At 41.0% G+C, this 22,357-nt stretch overlaps 1 protein-coding gene across 4 annotated transcripts in view; it reads left to right on the top strand.

The window, feature by feature from the left end:
* Positions 1-22,357, top strand: part of RBMS3 (RNA binding motif single stranded interacting protein 3) — a 711,100-nt gene that overhangs the window by 543,931 nt on the left and 144,812 nt on the right. For all 4 annotated transcript variants that reach the window (XM_050891487.1, XM_050891490.1, XM_050891489.1 and 1 more), the window contains one exon: positions 19,060-19,217. In XM_050891487.1, the coding sequence (XP_050747444.1) occupies positions 19,060-19,217 (158 nt within the window). The remainder of the gene's footprint in view (positions 1-19,059; positions 19,218-22,357) is intronic.

The raw sequence follows: 22,357 nt of genomic DNA, 5'->3' as shown, positions 1-22,357 counted from the left end.
TTTCCATGCGAGTATCAATCAGTTCCAACCCCCAAACAACAGGCCAGCTGAAACTGGTACAGCCCTTTTCTTACTGGGCCTGTTTTCAGGGAAAAAGTTGGGATTTGCCAGTGCTGTATCGCTTGCAGTGTTTGACACGGAGGCAGACACCTCCTTTGCCCACCCTGCTGATGGCCACGCACCGACAGTGGCTGGTCCCAAGCCTCTGTGGCTGGGAAGCGGTTGAAAAATGTGATCGGGGTGAGGGGGTGCACGTGTGTGCGCTCCTGTGTCGGTCAGCAGGCAGGTTTTCCTGCTCTCCTCACTCAGCATGGTTTGGGTATTCCCAACTGAACATATGGAGTCAGAATCGTGTGCCAAAATAGTTGGATTTCAAGAGCAATCATATTGTGTTTTGTCAAGAACCATAGGGCTTGAGTAGTACTCTTCAGCTAAGCTTTGGAAGCTACTTTTTTTGTTGCCCTTAACAAAACCACCTCAGTTTGTACGCTATCAGAGCATCTTTTGCTTTAACCACATGCCTTGTTTTTGTCATACTCTAATCTTCCCTCATAATATTGCTTTCTTTGAGTTTCTTTGATGTAGACAGGAACACCCGCGCAGAACCCCACCCCCTTTTTTTCTGTAATTAATTCTATAATCTTTAATGTGAATATCTCTTGTTGAATCTTTCAAACCCACTTCTGAAATACATAATCTTCTTCACCAGTTTGGCATTGCACTTTCCTCCATTCCTTTCAAAAATGTTTAGAGGAGGAAAGGGAACAATTTCCCCCTCTCAGGGAGACAATCCACTCGTTGCTTTGGGGAATAGTTTGGAATAAACAGATAGAGTTTGCACATAGAATTTAACAAGCTAAATAATAGTCCCAAGACTGTTTCTTTCAGTTTTGTCCAGCACCAAGCTTATGATGGATCTTGTGAAATCTCTCGAGTAGTCGCTATTCCCATGGTTCTTACTCACACTTAATTTTTGGTTGGTTACTGGCTTTTTTTCCTTCTGTTTTTCAAATACCAAAGGAAGCATGGTAGGTGGCCCAATGGAAATTTACTTAGAAGCAAGTCTTTCAGCTGGAGAAATCAGGCTGATGCACACTAGCGTTGATAAGACTTGGGCTTCTTTGCCCTGGGGTTGGTGAGACCTGTAGATATTAGAGGCACAGCTGTGACCCTCCTGACTGAGGAGGAGGCAGGACATGCTGTTACCAGATCAAAGAGAAGGATTGTTTTTAAGTGCTGTTTGCAATCGCTCGGTATGCAAAGTGGCTGGCTTCTACCTGAGAAGGGTTGAGCACTGGTTATCCTGATGCAGTTGGAGAAAGATGTAATTTTGCTGAATCTTGGAAAGGTGCTGTCTTCTGACCATCAAGACCAGCACCGTGCGTCTGCTGGAGAATGTGTAGGAAACATATATGGGGCATCCACAGGTCTGCTGAGAACTCAGGCTGTTTGTTCTGGTGCCACTTTGCAGGCACAAAATCCAGCCCCTCAGTGAACAGGGCAGGAGGACATTTTTGGCATGCAGAGTGACCGTATGCAACTAGCATTAGTGAAAACACCCACCAAAATGCTGAGACCTGTGCTTTTGGTCCAGAAAAATGACACCCAAGGAAAAGTCTGCTTGGGCATAGTTTAGTGGGTGGCTTGGGAGAAAAACGTTGGATTGTCTCCCACCTCTGAAGGTGTTTTGTTTGGGGTTGATGGAGAAAATTGAATTATATTCTAACGAAGTAGCAGCGATAGCTGAGGTTTTTGTGTTGGGGGAGGGTTAGTACAGTATGCTCGTACATTTTGCTTTTCTGTTCAGAATATTAGCCTTGTCGTGGCTTTTTGTTTCTCCCTTTCAATGGAGGAGGTTGGCGGAGAGGTTAGATACCAGTCCTGCCTCAGTGATTCATTAAAGCAGAGCTGGAGGAACGGAAGTCACCCTGTTCAAAGGTGTGGGGAGTGTTTTATTGTTCTGCACGGTGCTGTGAATGCCAACGATTTTGCAGCTGTGAAAAGGGCTCTTAATGAGTTTCAGCATTTTAATGTACTTCAAGTTCCCAATTGTACAAATTTAAGAAGCTTAGCAATTCAGTATCTCCTGAATAATAGCATTTATTTTATACTCTAAATACTCTCGGGGAAGTCTCAACAATATTGCAGGAAGTCTTGGTAATATTGTGGCTTCTTCCTGATGTAATAGCTTTAGAGGACCTAGTTGACTTGAACAGTGGAATTGGTCCTTTAAAAAACATGCACACACAATTTTTGATTAATGAGCCCCATAATAAATCATTAATCTTTTTTGGCTCAAAAAATTATCTGAATAGTTTTCAAAGTAGAAGAAGTTGTGTATGTTTTCCTAACCTGCCTTCGTGATACAGTGCTTGCATTTCAAATCTATCATCTTAAATTTACAGAAAAAATAGCCTAACCTAATTTAATTTTTAGAAAAACAAGTCCAAACTCTGAACTACTTGGTTACTAAGAGGCATGTGAAGAAACATCTAGATAGGAGCACTTCCTCTTAGAATAATAAAAGCACTGTAAAATGACCGTGTAGTAAGTGTCCTCTTCCTGAAGGATCCCAAAGTGCTTTTACACATTTTCTATAGTCAATGTGGGTCATTCACCCATCACTTGAATGAAACCAGTCTTTACTGGCTCCACTAAACAACGCTTTTTATAGGAAGGAAATCACAAATAACTCTTGCATTTGAAACTCTGGGGAGAATTTGAGGTAGGCAGATTGTAATTGCCCAACTTGAAACTGGGCCAGAAGACTGTGATTAATATACCCAGGCTGCGCTTTAATTGTCCCAAAGTAGTCAGGGCCTTGGTTTCAAGTGTGCTTTGTCTCTGAATAGTATTTCTTTTTCTTCATGTTAATTTTGGAGCTTACAGAATGGGTGGCAGGTTTGGCAGAATTGAAAAGCGGGAAATTTTTTACTTACATGGGGATCAGCAACATTGGGACAGTGTAATGCAATTTTCTACGTGTATCTCAAGTGATAGAAGCTGGTTGTATATTTTGTTTTTTCTTCCTATTTCACTGCATGACCTTCTGATTTGGTTGGCTCCCTCGAAATATTTTCCCCACACTTCACTATTTTGAACTCTTTAAATATTATTATTTCGGTCGTAAAATCAATAGCAGAGTATATGCAAATGGCTCTACTCCTTAACTTTTCACTTTCTCTGGGAATTGCTTGATCTTTTGGAACAGTGTAATATCTCAAAAACCTGTGAAAGGCAGCCTAGCAGGTTAAGTTGATTGATCTATAAAAATAGGGTCATGTAACTTGAAACTATTTCCCTTAAAAAGCAGACAAGCTGCAGAGGCTGTTGATGCTGTTCTCAGCACAGCCAGCCTCATCCCCTTCCTGGCAGGGTAAGGCTGGGAAGCCTCTGAATGTCAAATCCCATCCTGAGGCTGCTGGATGTGCGTCCGTCTGTGACAGTCACTGATCTGCAGATCCACAACTGAGTCAACATCAGGCTGAGACATTACTCAGTGGGATCCAGTGGATATTTATTTTTCTCTTGGGGAACCTGAGAGTTTTAAAGGGATTTTGTGTAGATATGACTAACTTCCATATTTAGAACATAGGGCTGTTTTTTGGTGGTTTGGGGTGTTTTTTTTTTGCCAGTGGCCCACAGAATACACGTAACATTAGCTTGGTCTGTTGACAAAGTTGAGCTGAGCACAAATTTCTCAGGACTGCAAACCATCAAGTTTGGTCCCTTAGGTTTAAAGTGTTTACATGGCTTGTAAAAAACACACACACGTCCACAGCTGTATGTGTTTTACCATGAGCCACCAGGAATTGCTACAGTCATGATGGGAACTTCACAAGCAAACCCTGGAATTTCGTAGGCATCAACCTAAAGGCATTCTACATGGTACATTTCAGTCCTACCTCCTTTAGAAACAACTGCATTTTACCTCCTCAAAAAATGGTTGAAGTTGTTTCCCGAGTATTGCGTGATTTTCTGCTTATGTCATCAACTGCTCATATCAGTATCAGCAAGGGTAAGCACTGGCATAAGGAGTGTGCCTCTGATAAAACACTCCTAATTTACATGATAAAGTGGCTCACTCTCTCATTCTAGTTCTTTGCCCTAGTGGTGCAAAATTAGATAGCTGAGAGTTTAAGATGTTCGGCTTGTAAGCCTTCAGCTTTTCTTTTCACTAAAACTGGTTTGAAAACAAGTTGCAAATACAGCACCTGGGAGAGGTAATCCAGAAGCCTAAAGTGTTCAGTAGTTCAAGTTCCTTTCTTTAACACTGTCTTTTTAGTTATAAAAGAGACTCTAAAGCTGGAGCAAAATGACTCAGATCATTTAAGGACCAACACAATGGCCAGGTCCAGCTTTCAGCATCCTAGGAGGAGTCCCAGAGCACTTCCTCTACACCCTGCTGCAGATTCTCCTTTGCCTTTAATTCTCAGCCATCCACTACATCCAAAATGCCTTCTTTGTAATTCCTTTCCAGTCTGGGACTCAAGGAATGCCTATGTATCTTGTCTCACAGTTTTATTACTGCAGTAAGTTCTTAGAGTTGCTTATGATTTATAAGTGAGAAAGAGGATAATAACATACTTAATTTGCTGGATTGATACAGCCATCACTTTTTATATGAATGGTTTACATATATATACAAATAAATGTAAAATATGATTACATGCAGGTATATTTAATCACACACAAGCATACCACCACTAAGCACATTAAGTGGCTATGTATGGGGATATGTCCTTTGTATACACAGTCACTCACACATACGTATGCATAATTGCAAATGTGCCTCCTTTTTTGGAAGTCTGGGTGTGGTCTTATATATCTTTACACATAGACATCTGTTTACCCAGATCTTCAAAACTGAAAGCATGCTTAAACTGGAATGCACTGTTATGTGTATAATATATTTTGTTGTTACATACGTAATATAGAACTGTACTTATGTACTTAAACACTTCATTCCCATGCATATACACACACACGGGCATACACATATACATATATACATTAGCCACCGCTGAAATACTGTATAGACGTAAGAAGAACAGATGAGCACGAGTCACAAAGAGCTTAATATTGGAATGCTAGTGCATTTTCTCACAGGCCAGCTTAGTACAACACAGCAAATCGTTGACACGCGAGCAGTCACAGCCAGTTGTGTGCTAGGCAGGGTGGCCAAGTCCAGATTTCTGGAAACAGAAGGAAAGAGTTACAGGGCTTGAGCATTTCTTTCTTCCTTCTCATAGGGACTGGTCACGTGTACTCGGGTTCAAGCATTGTGCTCTGTCTTGAATTTCAACTTGTAGTATCTTTCAGTCTCTGCTGTACTGTTCTCTTATATCATCTTGTGCCATTCCTGTACAGTTTGTGTCCTGGTCTCTTGGTTACAAAGGAGCTGAACTGCATGAGCTTTTGCTGGTAGGCACCCTTCATGCAGCAAAGCCTCTGAGCTTGTCCTCGCTGCCCTCTGAATAGCCCTGTGCTGCAGAGCTCCTGTCCAGCTACGCCAGTTCTGCTGCATCTCACCAGTTGACTGCAGACAACTGCGTCCATTATTTCATTTCAAATGCCAGACATCTTTGCTTAACGGCCTTCTCGAAGCTCTTCATTTCTGCCACAAGAACAGCACATGCACCCTTTCACATCAGTTTCTTGAGCGGAGGGAAATTCTTTTTTCTCTCCACAGTAGGACCAGGTTATGGCTCCTCATGGCTCAACAAAATTTGCTTTATAGCTCTGTCTTGATCCTTAGTAGGTGGATAGAACTGGCCACGTTGTCCACCTTGCTATACCTATTCTAATTTCAGAGTGGTTTTCTGCTTCCTTCTGCAGAAAGTTGTTGACTTTGTCTTTTCTATGTGAATATGCAACTGGAAGCATTCATTGGCTTGGAAAACTTGAGTCAGCATTCACTGCTCAGAAAACTGCACTCTTCTAGCTGATATGAAAGGCGGAAGGAACTAATGAAAGGTTTATAGGAAAACTCTCATGAAGAACTCATGCTTTCCTTGGTTTTGGGAAGTAAGAGAGTTCATAGACTCGTTTCTGGTTCGCTGCCCCATATCTTGTGCAGAAGCTATGCTCTTTGTAGATGGAAAAGCACAATAAAATTCCCTCTCCTCTCTGCTTTCATCAACTGGCAAGAGAAGAACCATGTGTCTCTTACTGTTCTCTCTATCCTTGATTTTTTTCCCCAATATTGTAGAGTTGTAGGAGTGTCTACTGCTCTCCCCTAGCTTTCCCCAAACCTCTAGCTGATGCATTGTGCCACTCAGATGCCTATTTTCTGCCTACACAAAGCATAATATATCCTTAAATAATGCTTTATTCCCCAGTGGTGCTGGGTTTTTTGTGTCAGGGAAGGGAAGCCTTGATGCTTTGCTCATGTCCCAAGCAGACTATGAGGAATGACAGATGCCTGGCCCCTCTTCCCTATGTTGTCCATCTGGAGACTGATGTGGTATCTCATCTTCTGCTGCTTGTCCAGTGCCCACCATGGGTTATTGATTTGCTCATGTCATTGCTGTGTTTTTCTTGTTCATTAGTTGTAGCCTCTGCTGCTCCCCTGGAGCTGGTCACAGCCCCAGGTTAGCTGAGGCCAGAGCAGGGAGGGAGGTGGTCCCACACCTCCCAGTCGCCCCTTCAGGCTGCTTGCTGTCTAGGCTCTGCTTTTTGACATTGACTGCAGCTGTGGGGCAGTGGACTTCTCTGGCAGCAAAGACATGGTGGGACAGTGCCAGCACTGCTGAGACTGCAGCCTGGACAGCATGGGACCATGCCTGCTTGATTTGGCAAAGAGGCAGGATTTTAGCCCCATCATTAACCCTTTTTCGTTGCTTTCCTGACGTTGGCCCCTGGTCTCAACTTCATTTACCGGGGCAATCTCATCACATGGGGCAAGAGTTGCTCTGACAGGCGCTGAGGAGAGCACAGACAGCTCAGCTGCTTCTGTGCAAGGGGATTGAGCAATGATAATCACAGCAATTCAACCCTGCCTTATTGTTCTATTTTAATATCTTATTTTTTAAATAAAGCAAGGTTTCCGTTTCTTCACTTACTATTTCCTCGTTTTCATCTGTGAGGGTGGAAATTGAGTATTTCAAGGCCTTTTTGCTAACCCTCTGCTGGGACTTGCTGACTCAGCACAGGGAATTCCACACACAGGGAAAATGTGGTATTGCTGTGTCTGTCATGCTTCTGAGCAGTAACCATCCCTTGTCACATTTGAAACATTACTTGGTTGCCTTTTTATATCTGATGCATTTAGGAAAAGTATTTCTGCAGTGTATGTTTTCTGAGTTGTGCCTGATCTTAACTGGGAACGGTATTTTTGTCTGTGTTAAATACAGATTTCTCAAAATAAAACTGTCAAGGCTGTGTTTTATGGTGGATTTTGTTTTCCTTAAGCAGTATCTATGTAGATTTTTTCTTAAGTTTCTGTAGTAGTTAAAAGAATCCAGACTCCCTGAAAATTGATGCATCCTCAAGGACTAGTAGGTTTCCATTTCTGGCATGTGCATCAAGATGAATAACTGTTCTCTAGCAGTTTGTATGGACTCAGGCTAAGTAGACCTCAACCTTTATCCCAACAGGAATTCCCAGACAAGAAAATTCTGACTTCATTTATGGTTTATAGGAAGTAACGTAAAACATGACAAAAGAAAGCATTCCGTTTTCTTCACAAGCAATCACATGGGATCTGTGTGCTGCTTGAATTCGCCTTTGGGTCAATAGGTCAAATATTAAAAAGCATTATACTGTCCCAAAAAGTCCTCTTAAAGCTTCTAATGCTTTCCCAGTGCTGATAATTTACTACCGTTAATAGCTACAGTCTTTTTCCAGTGCAAGTGTAGACAGTTAAATGCTAAGGCTTTGAATTTTACATGAAGATATCTCAGTTTCCTGACTTAGCCCCGACCTAGAGAAGCTTCTGAAGAGAAACACATAAATTCCTATTGATCTACAGATAGATGCAATATTGATAATAATTTAACCCCATGTGCATATGTAGCATTTCAAATCTATATTGTCTTCATTTTGCTGACAGCTTTGAAAGGAAATACTAAAGGCAAACAATAAATGCATGATAATCATCAGAAGAGATACATCCACTTGTTTTTTTGTATCTTCATTAGTCTGAATATAGTTCTGAAAATATTTTCCAAGCACAGATCCTGATACTGCCAGGTGAGACCAATGAAAATTTTGCTGTAGAATTCAGTTAGAGAAGGATCAGACCATGACAGAGCAAATACTCTGTCCTTAGGGAGAACAGCAGCTAGAAATAGTGGACAGAAAGTCCTAAAGCCACCCTGGCCAAGTACAGGTTACACGTGCATGAAAACATCTGTAACTTGTGCCTCTGGTGCTTCATTATGACATCCTATGGCCACTGGAAGATCAGACAGCAAAGCCCTCCCCTTTGCCACACTCTTGTCATTTAGAAAGTCCCATCACTTCCTTTTCTGAGCTTGAGGAGCAACGTGCAACCTCTGCTCTAACACCTGGCACAGTCTCCACAAAGTACGTAGGAGAGGCTAATCCTTAGGTTGATCTAAATGCTTTAAATCTACAGTTTGAGGAACCCAAGTTTGTCCTCCACAATGCCAGATTCTGTCTACACTAAGCTAGTGGTATTATTGTATCCTGAGATAGATTAGGGAGAAAACCATTTATTTCCACTACCATTTATAATCCTTTTGGTCCAGTGTTACTGTCATGAGAACACAGACATTCTGCTTGAAACTGAGGTAAGAAAGTAGCACAGCCCAGTCAGCTCCAGGAGTCACCAGACCGTGGCTTGAGAGTTGCCACTTTGACAAATGTAGACTAAAAAAGCGAGATCTAGAAATTCTGTAATAATTTTAACCATTTAGTCTAGAATCTCCATTGCTTTATACACAAATCCAGCTTTTCAGGATCTGTTGTCATAACTTTCCAGATTTCAGCTTATGCAAAGGAGAACTGTAGAATTCTTGAAAGAGTTTTATATTGTCTGAGTTCCATCTTGAAACTTTTTGTTTATGTCAGGTGTTTGGGAGTATTATGATTTTAAGTAGAGCAAAAATAATTGTAATTTTCTTTTTTAGATGTTATTACAGTTGGACATTTTTGCACTGAACATTTTACATATTAAAAAAATTGCATTTGAACTGATTAGTGTCACTGGCACTGCAGATTTTTTTTAAAGAACTGAAGTAAGCAGTGCTACTAAATACTTACTATTTGTGTGTATCACGTTTTTCAAAATGCCAAATAATCACAAGAATCCATGATAACGGGATTTTTTTGTGCATATTTCTAAGATCTTTTTTTAAGAGCACTTTAAGTTAAGCTGTTAATTTAATTTTGTTGATTTAGTGCATACAGCATTTTAGCTCGAATTAGTTTTCTTTCCTCCATTATTGATAATGGAAAGTTTGTACTGTAGCCTGATTTCATGCTGTGTCCTCTGTAAAGCAAATAATCTCTTTTGTGAGCTCTTCTTTCTCTGTTTGTGTAAGTATATACAGTATATATATAAGTATGCACACGTACAAATGCACCCTTTCTGTGGGACAGTATCATGTAAAACACAATTCAGTGAGGATGCGAATAGTAGGAGTTAAATTGTAAGATTCGTTGACTCTGTGCAGGGGCAAAGGACTTGACTCCTGTCTAAATATCAGTAAGAAAATCCTGGAAAATGTACATCAATCAGCATGTCATTAACCCAGTGTAGCATAAAGCAAATAAACATACTCGATGCAATATTGTCTAACGTGCAATAGGACACTGTGTCTTAAGTTCACTAGGACACAGTTGATGACAAATCAAAATAAATAGGTAAGGTGTTCAACTTAGATTTGCAGCTCATCTGGCAGATCAGCCTTTTGCTTCCAGAGGTCATCAGTGAGTTTCTAATTTAGGGTTCACGGCTAGGAGATTATGTAGCATTTTCAGAAATTGTTATAGACAGCCTTCAGATAATCTAAGGTAATTAATTGATTCTTACTTAACAGCAATATAAATAGCAAAGCGGTCGTTAAAACAGTGTGAAAGAGAATATGGAGGCAACTGAACTTCAAAGCTAGAGTGACACAATGATTTTTGCAGAGGTTGAGCTGCCTTTTTGGCTGCAGTGCGCTGTGCAAGTTGGAAACTGTGGAAATTTGTTTCTAGGAAAACTAAGAAGTAAGGAGTTCTAAAAATCTCACCTCGTAATGGCAGAAGTATGAAAAATAGGTTTTTATATCAGTCTGTGATAGTTCTGGTTATGATTGTATTTTGTGGAAATAAAAGGAGGTACCATGTATCTCATACAGTGCTCTGAAGGCAGCGACCGTAGCGACTCAAGTCCATATTTGTCACACAAGACGAAGGGCAAATCAAATCACCATTGGCAGATGAAATGCATGATGGAAGGTTCTGCAGCAGCTCTGTGCTGGACAGACCAATAACAATTTGGTTCCAGCAATATTTAGCTTTAGCAAATGCTGTGCTGTCCATGAACAAACTTAATTAAAAGAAAGCTGAGTCCAGCTTACACAGCACAGCACAGCACTCTGATAGTTTGCACAGTGAGAAGAAATCCTGGGCATATATAAACTGTGAACTCTTTTTAAAGTTCATGGTTTTAATTAAAACAGTACTTATAAATAATACTCCACTGTGGAGCTGATACAGGTATTTGTGACAAATAGTTTCCTACAATACTTTTGTTCTTTTTTCTCTGCACAGGTCATGGTTTTTAGGAATTTGCTTGTTTGCAATTTTTTGACAAAATTTGGTAGAGCAAATTTTAGCCTATGCCTTGTTTAAGAAGTAACTGCAAAGAGTGTTTCAGTGATGGCACAGTAAGGCTGGGTGCCTGAGTCACGTTTCTCTTTTCTGATTAGATGATCCCAGGCAAAGGATTTCTAGTGGCAGGAGTTCTTTTCTTGGGTCATTACAAAACTCAGAAGTGCTTAAATTTACTTATGCAAATAACAATAAAATACTTTTGAAAATCATTGGGAAAATGCTTTTCTTCAGAATAGCACTTACGAGTGTTTTCTGTGTTCATGTGCAGAGCCACTGTGTCTTTTCAGAAAGTGTCCTTGTTAATGGGCTTTTGACATGACTTGTTGACAATCAAGCTTATACAGAAAATGCATGCTGCAGGTTTAGTTTTAGCTATATTTATAATGTTTGATGGATTGGGCTTAATTGTTGCTGTACAATAGTTGCATAATTATGCTGAGGCCAAATCTCCTGCAGCTCTATGTTAAAACCACATTGCTAATATATTTTGAACCATCATAGTGTAAAAGTCGGGTAGGGTTGGGTACGGAAGAAAGATAATTTATGAAACATGTAGTCAGCACTCAGTCTAAAAAGGCACAGTGACTACTGTGAAGTAGATGTATCAGGGTGAAAGAGAGATTTAACGTCTCAAGATGTTAAATCTTTATGTATTGGAGCCTTTGGAAGGCCATTAAACAACACACAGATTCTTTTGAAGGTACCTAAGACAAAATAAACTTCTTTGAATACCCCAATGTCCTCTGCTCTTCAGTACTTTCCCTGCGAAACCTTCAGTGTTTAGACACAGTCTTGGTTGAGGAGATAGCTAATGCTTCCAGCAGTGCCTGCTGCAAAGAGCTTTGGAAGGACTCTTGACAAGGTGGCCAGCATCGCTTTTACCAGTTTCCTTCTACTGTATATGTTGGATTATTGGTACTTAGTGCACTAATAAAATCCATGTAAAGTTTAGGCTTTCTGTACAGTCTTGTAAGCCTTTTGGTGTGCTGCTCAACAAGAGAGTGAAACCAGCCAGGGATCAATAGTTAACTGGCCATTGATTTAGCTGTCTACGCTGTTAAAAATGTGCCCACACAAAGGGAAGCAAATAAGCCAGTAAAAAGTCAAAGGGAACCCTGGCAGCTGCACTTGATTCATTCTGTTCACCTCGTGTTACTGCAATGATGGCTCAAAATACGTCATTAACAATTCTGAAAGGCTATATGGTCTGGACCATTGCTATAGCAAGTGTTTTATGTGGGTTTGTTTGTTTGTTCCTTCTTTTTATAAAAGAAACCGTAATGTGAAAAATCTTTGAAACCAGGGCTACTATCACTTAATTCAAATCAGTGTATCTTCAATTGATTCGAAAGGCACCACACGGATGTATGCGGGCAAGATCCCAGTCCCCAGCCACTGCACAGAACCCCTCCCTCCCACCCCCGCTGAGAAGGAGGAAAGGGTTACCTGCCGTCACTTCTCTGATACCGGGAGGTGGTGGAGTTTGGGGTGACTTTCTTTTAACTTTCACAGCACAAGCCCATATTCATCCTATCTAACTGTGATAACTAAGGTAGGAGCATCCTGCCATGCTGGGATAGGTCAGTGAAGAGAGAACCTCTCCAAATGTTACTCATAGACATTAGGTATTAGATCTGAAGTTAAACACCTGAATTATAAATTCAGTAGGTTACTCTGTCTGAAAATGAGGCATCTTTTACATACGTACAAAAATATGCCACATTAATGTGAAAAAGCAGCAGGAATAAATGGAGAAACAATAGAAAACTGGGGAAAAAAATCTTTTAATTCAGATTTTTGGTGTGTGAATCCAATCAAATGCATATCAAATCAGCTTTCAAATGAATGTCTATTTCAGATGTCCTGGAAAGTTCTCATGATCTGCACTACTAAAAAAGTAAATATTAAATAATAAAACAACAAGAAGAGATATTGAATGTGAATCTACTGAGAGAAAGTATTACATGCTTCCTCTAAATTTCATTTAGGCTCAGTGGCTTGTATAGAATCCAGTTTAGAAATAATCTAATAAACTGAAGATGAGACTGATGCTACTGTACAGCTACGGTTTTCTAAATACTGAGCAAACACTGGAAAATTTATGAAATGGCATATAAATGTTTCCATATAAATGATCTGGTTTCATATAAATGGTTCCACATAAATGGCTTTTTCCATAAAAAATATAACTATTTTTATGTTGAGGGGAGACAGAAGTTCAACACAGATCTTTAAAGGAGAGAAGAAGTTACATACATAGCCTGAAGATCTGGGCAGTGGCCATTAGGCAGAGATGAGCTAGTTAGGGGAAAATACTAATTGAGGGTGATTTGAACCTGGGTCTAGAAAGTTCAGAAAGACAGGAGCATGCTTCTAAAGGTGAGCTGTAATATTGACCTGTGTCAATGCTAATATGATGAAGTCTCAATTTATTAAAGACAAGAAAAGCATATGATCTATTAATACAAATATTGATTATGTCTTTAAAAAGAGGAGTTCAGAATCTCATATTGATCCACATACAAAGTTATATTCCCAGAACAACTTTGGAAGATGGAAAAAGGAATCGTTTGAACTAACAATCAGTGCTTAGCTTCCTAGAGTAAGCTGCTCTAAGGAGAAATAATTTAGGTTGAATAAAAAGAATTGGTGCATTGGGTTCCCAGATGAACCAAACACACTCGGTTTCCAGCCCTACTGAGATTACAGGAGGTTTGAGTTCCTTTTGGGAAAAAATAGCATAGCCAAAAACTGCCCGCCCCTCCCTACACATGTGTCTTTAAAGAATGCATTACTAAATGTACTACGTAAAAGGCTCAGCCTCTTCTCACACCAGCAGGAATTGTTCTTTCAGCTTTTCATGTGTTGCTTCCAAAGATTATCTCAAGATGGGAGGGAAAATCCCATCTGAGCATTGTCCTTTCTTTCAAAAGTGGCTGGGAGGGTCCAGCAAAGCAAACAGCAAACTTTGAGTTGCAGCACGCCCTCCTCTGGGTTTTATCCATTTCAAATGCTGTTGGTGTAGTGTGTTTCAAATGCTCTGCATTATAAATTTCTTTTGCCTCCTTGGCACAGGCCTTGGGAGCTGAATGACTGGCCCAGTTCTTGCTAAAAGGCAGTGACAAAATTTCTGGCTGTTTCCCAGGTACAACTGCTCCTGACTGCTGCTGAACTCCAGAGCCTTGCAGCAGGACGCCTGCTGCTGAATGCTGGAAATGCTCTGAGCTAATCAAAAACTTGGTTTTGACCTACTGTTAGTTTGCAATATTCACAATTTTAAACCTTCCTAGCTGTGGTTTTGATCATTTGGGGAGTGTCTATCATGTACACCCCCCAGCCAGAAAGGCCTACGTACAACGTATGCCTGCAGCTAATGCCCCTGGAGCCCACAGGCCAAAGCTACTGAGGTATTTGGGCTACAATGATGGTGAAACAGGCTGGGGTGGGAGCAAAGGGAGTTGCAAAAAGCCCTGCACTTGTCTGGAGAGGAGCTTCAATTGACTTAATTTCTTTTTTTTTGTTATTGGCCCATTCTGTGGCACTCCATGTACCCATGCAGACTGGCACACACTAGGACCCCAGAATGAGCTCAGTCTAGGGTGTGATGCTGTGTCAGGATTTCAGAGGGTTGGGGCTGACTGGATGAGTTCACCCCTGTTTCTCTGGGGCTGCGGTGCAAGTGCAAGCTGTACTTGGAAAATGTGACCCTCCTTGGGCTGTCAAATGGGAGATCTTGGGTAAAATGAACTTCAGTGAGGATGGCCAGGAGCAGGCTTTCGACGGTGCCTTGAGGCTGCACTTGCAAGTTTACATGCCTTGAGCATGATGCTTTTGCAGCTGGCACACACAGCAGGCTCCACAGCTGCCTTCCCGCTCCCTTCGAGAAGCAGCAACTTGGCCTGGTCTTGTACCCATTCATTAGCTGTGTTTGGCACACGGGGTCTGGGAAAGGCAGAGGAGCCGTGCCACCGCACTGCGGCGAGCCCTCCGCCGCTTCCGGCAGCCCTCTCCTCCTCTGAGCCCCCCGGGGTGGCAGCCAGCTGCAGTGGCTGGCCCTGGTTCCCCTGGGGGGGGCCCGTCTCACACGTGAGGGATTAAACATGTAGAGACCGCTGTGCTTTGGGAAGACTGTGTCAAGAGGTGTATCATTCCCCTGCGGTGCGGGACGAGCCTGGTGTCTCTGGTGTGGTCTGGAGAGGGAAAGCGGGACAGGCACCGCAAAGCCCAGGCGGCGGTGGGGGCTCTGCCTGACTGGTGGCCCCGCTGAGGTGGCTCTAAGTTGGCAGCTGCGGGGCATCCGAGGCACGGTGCTGTTGGAGGTGTTTGCGGGGAGCGTGTGGCTTTCTGCCGCTCCACCCCTTCTGTTCCTGTCCAAAACACTGGAGGCATAACAGGAAAACACAGTTCTGAAGTGACCATGAGTATCACACAAATGACTTTCAGCTCTCTCACTGATGACTGGTCAGTCAGTCCAATTTGGGACCGGACACAATAATAAATGGGATTTTAACATCCCAAGGTGGAAAGTAGCATTTTTTAACGCCTAGTGAAAAGCCATAGAAAGAATTAAATGAACCAGAGGGAGCCTGGGCCACACTATGTGGATCCAGATGCCACCATCGCTACCAGTCTTGCAACCTTGGGATGTGATCCTTCACTGAAGGCATAAACCTGACTGTCAACTAGTTAGGATTATGAAAGACTAGTAGTTTGCGGGGTGCTTGGACTTATGGTTCTGGTTAGGCTCATCTTGTCAACAAATAGGCACATTTTGAACAGTAGGACGCCTGCCTTTCACACTGAAAAGCTCAGCAGTTACACTGGGCCGGGGAAGCGAGTATGTCACGCAGGAGCTTGGGGAATCTGGGATGAAAAGGCTTGGGCAAAACAAGGAGCATGTGTCAGCACCTCCGTGCTGCAGAGGGGATCTCTGCACAACTGAAAAAGATCACGAGGAGCCCCGGTGCCAGAGGCTGGGAGCGGGGGCCGAGCCTGAGAAACAGGGGCTTGTGAGGGTAGGTGGCCACGGGATCTGGCTGCGTGGTGGCAGGGCAGCTGGGCTCTGCACCGCTCCTGTAAAGCCTGCTTGGCTCCAGGCTTTGCCTCTGGGAAGGCATTTCATCTTGTTTCAGTTTGTGGTGTGAGGTATGGCTTCTGTGGGGTGATACGTCTCTGTAAGGGAAAGGGGTATTTCTCTAAATGTTATATTTGTATAGTAAGGAAAAATAACGTGGAATTTTTTTCCTTTCTTAGAAAACACTGTTGCGTTGTGGAGGTAGCATGAGTGGCCTCATCTGTCTCTCTGCGTGCAGCTCTTGTTTATCATGTTGATAAAAGATAGGCTTGGTAAATCCTTGTGAGAGAGTGACTATGGCCTGCTAGTCTTTCATTCATCCTCAGAGTGTAGCTAAACTTTCCATGGATATTTAAAACAACGGCATTTAATCTCTAACACAGTTAAAAGGCTTATGTGTTCCTACTCCAGAAGTGAGACACATTGGCGGCAGTTCTTATTTATTTTGTTTGTTTGCCCCAGCTTAAAAACCGAGTAGTCAAAAGAAAAGTTCTCATTTTCATATTCGGCAGGACTGAATTGCTTCAGTGAAAGCAAAGGCTGTTGTGCAGTTACTGATGCATAACTCTGCTTTTGTCACATTAGTCTGTGCTTTGGCTATGGGGATCTCATCTGCATATTTTTTCTAAATATTGACAAGGGATGTCAGTCCCTGAGCACTGATTGGTTGATTAATCAAAGTCCTTAACCAATCAATGGGTAGAGGTTTGCATAACAACGTGATTATTTCTGAAAAACTGTGCCCATTGGAATTGCAAACCTTTCTACTTTGATTTGCTTCTATAATGCCTCTGCTTTAACTGCCTCCATTGCTCACATTTTCAAAGTACTTAGTAACAATGAAGATGCTTCCTAACTCCTATATCTTTCCTTTTTTTCTGTGGCCTATGTGGGGGGAAAAAAAGTAACAAGCAATAAAACTTAAATAGTTTGCACGCAGAAAAGGGGAAAAATGTGGAAAAAAATAAAGGAGAAAGAAAATGTTTTGAGGTTTTGTTTGTTTGTTTTTCCCAAAGCTAAAAGTGTGATCTGAAGCTCATATTCCTTTCTTTTCTTGCCTACCTTCCCTCTAGGACTGTTTGCATGATTTTCCTCGCATTGTCGATACTGTGCCGGTTCTGACCCCTCACTAATATCTTTTGGTTATTGGAGAGGAACTAGCTTTCGGATCTGTATGAATGTAAATTGAAATGAGAGAAAGGAAGATGACTGCAGGGAAAGATGACTGGAAAGGGAAAGAATGTTTTTCTAGACTTGGGGTTTGTAACTTCACTTGAATTTGCAGTAAGTTTGCTGTTCGTGTGTGTGTGTTTTTCCTCTCCTCTGCCCCTTTCTCTAAGGTGTGGTAATAACTCACTATATTTTTATGGACAGTAGCTTGAAAATCTGCCTACTTTGTTCTTTTATTTCTGTTTTGTAAAATAGTGGGTAATTCAACCTGCATGGTAATGTGTTGTTTCATGGAGTAATGGGTCTGGAGATGCAAAACTAGAATGCAATGGGCATTAAGCAGTATGTCCAAAGGCAAGTGTTCACAGCTCTTAGGTCAGAATCCAAATTATGCAGTAAAACAGTATTACACACCTCCTGATTTTGGACCCTTTGGGGTATCCATTTGCAGCTTTTCTCATCCAAAAGGGCTAAAATTTCCCTTGAGCGTGGGGTAAGGGAGGCTGAAAACTTTCTTTGGCTTCTGATTCTGGTATTTAGCTACGCTAGACTTTGCTTAGTCATTCTTGTCCCTGCAAAGATGAGGTGTATGTATCATGGCTTGAAACGATTTCTGCTTCCATTTTCGAGGCCTTGAATGTGCAAGGCAGTGATGGAGCAGACATCTTGGTTCTGTCCTGTCTTCATACATCTTCTAGAAAAATGTGATTCTTTGTGCTTGACAAGACACATCTGCACTGATTTTAATGGAGTGTAATTTGAAACTATTTTAGTTAAACCAGGGCAGATGGCTGCAGGACTGTGTGTAATTTCTTCAGTATAGGGTTGTGGTGCTGCTGCAAGATTATTAATCTGATTTTAGGACACCTCATAGCAAAAAAAGGTAATACTGTTGTCATATAAATCTCAGTGTTGAACAAGTACAAATTAATTCTGCCCATTAAAATGGGTAATGAAAAAGAATCCAAAAATCTGTCTCAGAAGACTTTGTCAGGTAAGGTATTGTCTGGCTTACTGCACAGCATAAAGATTGTATCTTATATTTTTGGTTATTAAGCATTAGCTAAAATTATGTAGTCATGCCTGATCCCAGTCAGGCTTGTACTGACAGGTGATCAGATATTATGTAAAGCTCATATCAATGAAAATGGAACCAGAGCCATGAAAATTTGCAAGGGCTTAACTAAGTTGATTTAATGTAATCAAGACCTGGTTGTCTGTAGACAAGGTTTTTATTTACTGCTTTAATACACTTATTTTACATACGGCATCTATGCCTCTTTCATAGTAGCTCAGCAAGCAAGAATAGAAGTTGGAATGGTTGCCAAAATGGAAAGTTTAGTCTAAAAATCCGAGATAGAAAGAGGAAGCTGTCTTCGAATTTGTTTTCTCAATTACTTGTACTACAGGCTTTATTTTATAAGATATTTTAATTCAGTCTGAGAATAAACACGTGACCTATCTCACCAGGACCTTAGATTGAACTGCAGAAATCCCCCCTGCCCAGTTAGGTCTTGTTGCACATTATCAACCAAGACATTTTGGATGGGGAAAAAAAGGAAAAGATACTATGGAAAGTGTTCTGTGTTTTCAACCAACCTTGCTCATGATGAACAGGTTGAATGGGAAGTCTGCAGGCTGGAAAGCACATCTGCTTAAAACATGTGTTGAGCTTTCTTTCTTTATGTTAACAGTGAGCACATTTGTGGAAATCATGTTTTCTTCACAATCTGTTTGCTAAATTAGGACACAAACCCAAGAACGCTTGTGCATGAGAGTAATTTTCTATAAATGATTAGTGTCACTGAGTTCGGTAAGAGCAGTCATGCACAGAATTAAGCACATGCATGAGAGTTTGCAGAAATTTGGCAAATACGTTGTCGTCATGAACAGATTGCCCAGCTTTGCTTCTAATGCAGCTGTAAATTCTTGGCTTGGTCCTATTTTGATTAGCCCTTGTTGTATGAGCCATAAGCTATTCTATTGTGCTAAGCCTAACTGAGGATATTTCTCTTATTTTGTCATAGCAACAAGAGCAAGATCCCACAAATCTATACATCTCAAATTTACCCGTTTCCATGGATGAGCAGGAACTGGAGAATATGCTGAAACCCTTTGGACATGTCATTTCCACCAGAATATTAAGAGATGCTAATGGAGTCAGCAGAGGAGTCGGCTTTGCCAGGTGAAACCTTTACTCTTTTTTGATTCATGCACATTTTTTTGCTTTGGTCTTTGGCAAATGCCGTCTGTTCCGTAACTCTGAAGCCTCATAGCTATGGAAAAAGCAGAGCGGCACGTTTAACAGTTTGTGTGTCTCTTCTTTCCACCGAGCTGAAGAATACCAATGCAGAAGGATGTTCATTTCATTGCTTTAAAAAATAGTTCATTGTATATATATATATGTAAATACAAATCACTAGGATTAGTGAGCTATCCGTGCAGTATCAGGCTTGGATAATAATAAATGTCCTACAGCCAAAAGCACACACTTGGTCAAGAAACTGTTTAAATGTTTAGCCAAGATTTTGCAACAGGAAAAAGTAAATTTAGCAGTTGGAAGAGCAAAGGGGAGGAACTATAACTGAAGAAACATGGCTTCCTTGAAAGCTGCAGGGAACTCAAGCCTGTGAGAAGAGCTTAAGAAGAAATATTTGCATATAACAAGCCCTGTCGGAGTAGTCAGGTATTTTAGTCAGAATGGGCAACCTATTATTACCATGTACTTCATTGTCAGTATAGATAGACAAGTTTCCATGTTTATTTTCAGGGAATATTTACATAGATTCTCTTTAGCTTGAAACATTCTTAAATCAAATAGTTTTCTTTTGAAAAGCCAAGAGAGCTATATATAGAAAGGTATTGAAAAAGCAAATAAGAAGAGAAATTTGCAATTGTGCTGTAAATCAGTCTTCTGCTTCAAAAGAAAAGGAAAAAAAATCCCAAATCTGTGTTTCTACAGAATATTCATAGCATTGTGCTTTGTAGAGGAGGCAAAATGACTTAGTCATCTTGCGAATTTCTTTGAAATACACCGTATCTTGTTATATCATGGCACTCCTGTTAGTGGCATAACACCACTGAGTGAAATGGGGTACTGTATGATAAAAAGGTAGCTTGCAAGATGAGTGACATTGTAGTGTTACCTTTGTCCTTAACGTGAAAGATCATCATGCACGAAGAATGTTAAGATAATATTGTCTGAATTCAAATGGAAAAAGGCAAAACATTTATGCTGAAAGATGACACACTGTTCCTTACACATTCTTGCAGATGATAACATGAATTTTTCTAGCTCACTAAATATAGATTACTGTAACTCATGGATAAAGTTGCATTTTAAAAAATTGACTTTGTTTGTGGAAATGTATTTAATTATGTAACATACTTCAAGAAACCTTTAGTGATCTAACATGAAGGTTGTGTAATTCACCATGCAAACGACAGAGGGGTAAAACCTTTGCTCCATCAAAATATACAGCAGATCTCCCATTGACTTGAATGAGGCCAGAGTTAATCCAGGAATTTAGAACCGTAGTTGAATGCTGACTCTTGTCTTTGCAGAATTATCAATACAAGATTTAATTACATGACCACCTGACCTTCTTTTTGTAATAAAGTGCTATTTGGTATCTTTTTCCTGCATGTCAATCCAAATAGATTAATTTGTTTAGCTTTGCTTGTAGTCATGAAAGTTTTGTTCTAGTGTACCTACAGTGTAAGCACACGCTGAGTGGGTATAAATGCAGTACAGGCAGGGGATGGCAGCTGCATTTCAGTGCAGATAAGATTTCAGAAGTTCAGATTAGCAACCCATGTGGTGATCCTGGCTATTATACCTTCTGACCTGGGGCCTTTTATCACAGTATATCGTGCCTGCTTGTGGAATGTGCCATGCTGCTTAGTATAGCTCTTAACTGAGCCACAGAAGCACAGGAGAAGTTAATTTTGCATATGCTAAAATGATGCAGCATCCAGCAATTTTGAAATTTGATGTTTCAAAGTTATTAATTAAGTGCTATGATGATTAAAAATCACTTTTTGATTCTGCCCAATTATGTGAATAGTCAATCTCAAAATAAGTATATTCAAAAAGCAATCGGAAGTAAAGACTTACGGTAGCAGCTATTGTCAGATTTTTCCTCCTAAATGGGTATGATTAGCAGTTTTATAGTACTGCAGGTGGCTACTTAATCATTTATAACCTGGGTAACTTCAAATGTTCTTGGATCAAAATTATCTGAGTAATGTCTGGCCACATTAGAGTTCAGCCTCCTTTGAAGTATGCGTGTACAAAGCTAGCTCTCTTTTTTAAGCTGTGAAAGTATTTCCTCTCTTTTGCGTCCCTCAAAAGCAACTGAACAGATTTTCCCAAAACTTTCCAGAGCATTTCACTGTGGCTTGAACCCAACTGTGCCTAGGTACGCCCCAGGGGAGATTTTGGGGAGGAGAGTTATGAGCTAGGGGCCAGAGAAGGGAAGCTTTAGACTCCGACTGTGGCTCCACAGAATTCCATCCAGTTGAAAGGGAATTGCCATAACCTCTGGACACCCGCCTCTGCCTCACCCCTGGCCCTGGCTTTGTACTTCAAAGCCATGCTACCTGGCTCCAGGCTCTCTGTGGGAGCTGGCATTCTGCGAAGCTCATGTTGCTGTTGTCGTTTGGCAGCGTGGGTTTCTGCTGACACTGGCAAGCAGAAGCTGGGACTAAACACAGCCTATCGTATAGCAGAGAGAGAAATTAGGAAGAGGAGGAGGGGGAAGAAATACTTACTAGAACTAAAGAATTGGAAAAAGGAGGCAGTGCGGATGAGAAGCTTTGAGTTCAGTGTGTCGTAAGATTGCATGTCGAAAGAGGGAATGATGCAGTGTTGCCCTCACACAGGATTTCATCACAAGACTTAAAATTGTAGGTGTTTCTCTTAAATCTCTGTTGCTGGGAGTCATCTAATGACTTCAGCATCTGATCTTTCATTTAAAAAGTGTAAGTGGATTCCTCAGAGCTTAGAACAAAAGCATAGTCCTTCATCCTCAAAAAAAAAGCAAAGGAAAAAAGCCACTGAAACTGGATTTGAAGACTTTTCAAGATATAATTTTAAAGCTGATCTCTTATGATTTGAGTTTTGCAAACTGGGCATTAGCAATGTTGGTGGTGGTGTGAGTAAAAAGCAGATCAGAGGTAGTAAGTGAGAAGGTCTTTGAGGGAGACTGGAATTACTGGATAGGAGAAGGTACTGAGAGCATGGAGAGAAATATTTAACTTCATCCTGAAGATGTGTTGTCACTTATAAAGAGGTGACTGTACATGCTGGAAGACCTGGCTTTC

This window comes from Gymnogyps californianus, chromosome 2, assembly GCF_018139145.2.
Source record: "Gymnogyps californianus isolate 813 chromosome 2, ASM1813914v2, whole genome shotgun sequence".
Classification (NCBI taxonomy): Eukaryota; Metazoa; Chordata; class Aves; order Accipitriformes; family Cathartidae; genus Gymnogyps; species Gymnogyps californianus.
Note: the sequence above shows the minus strand (reverse complement) of the source record. Positions and strands in the feature narration are given on the sequence as shown.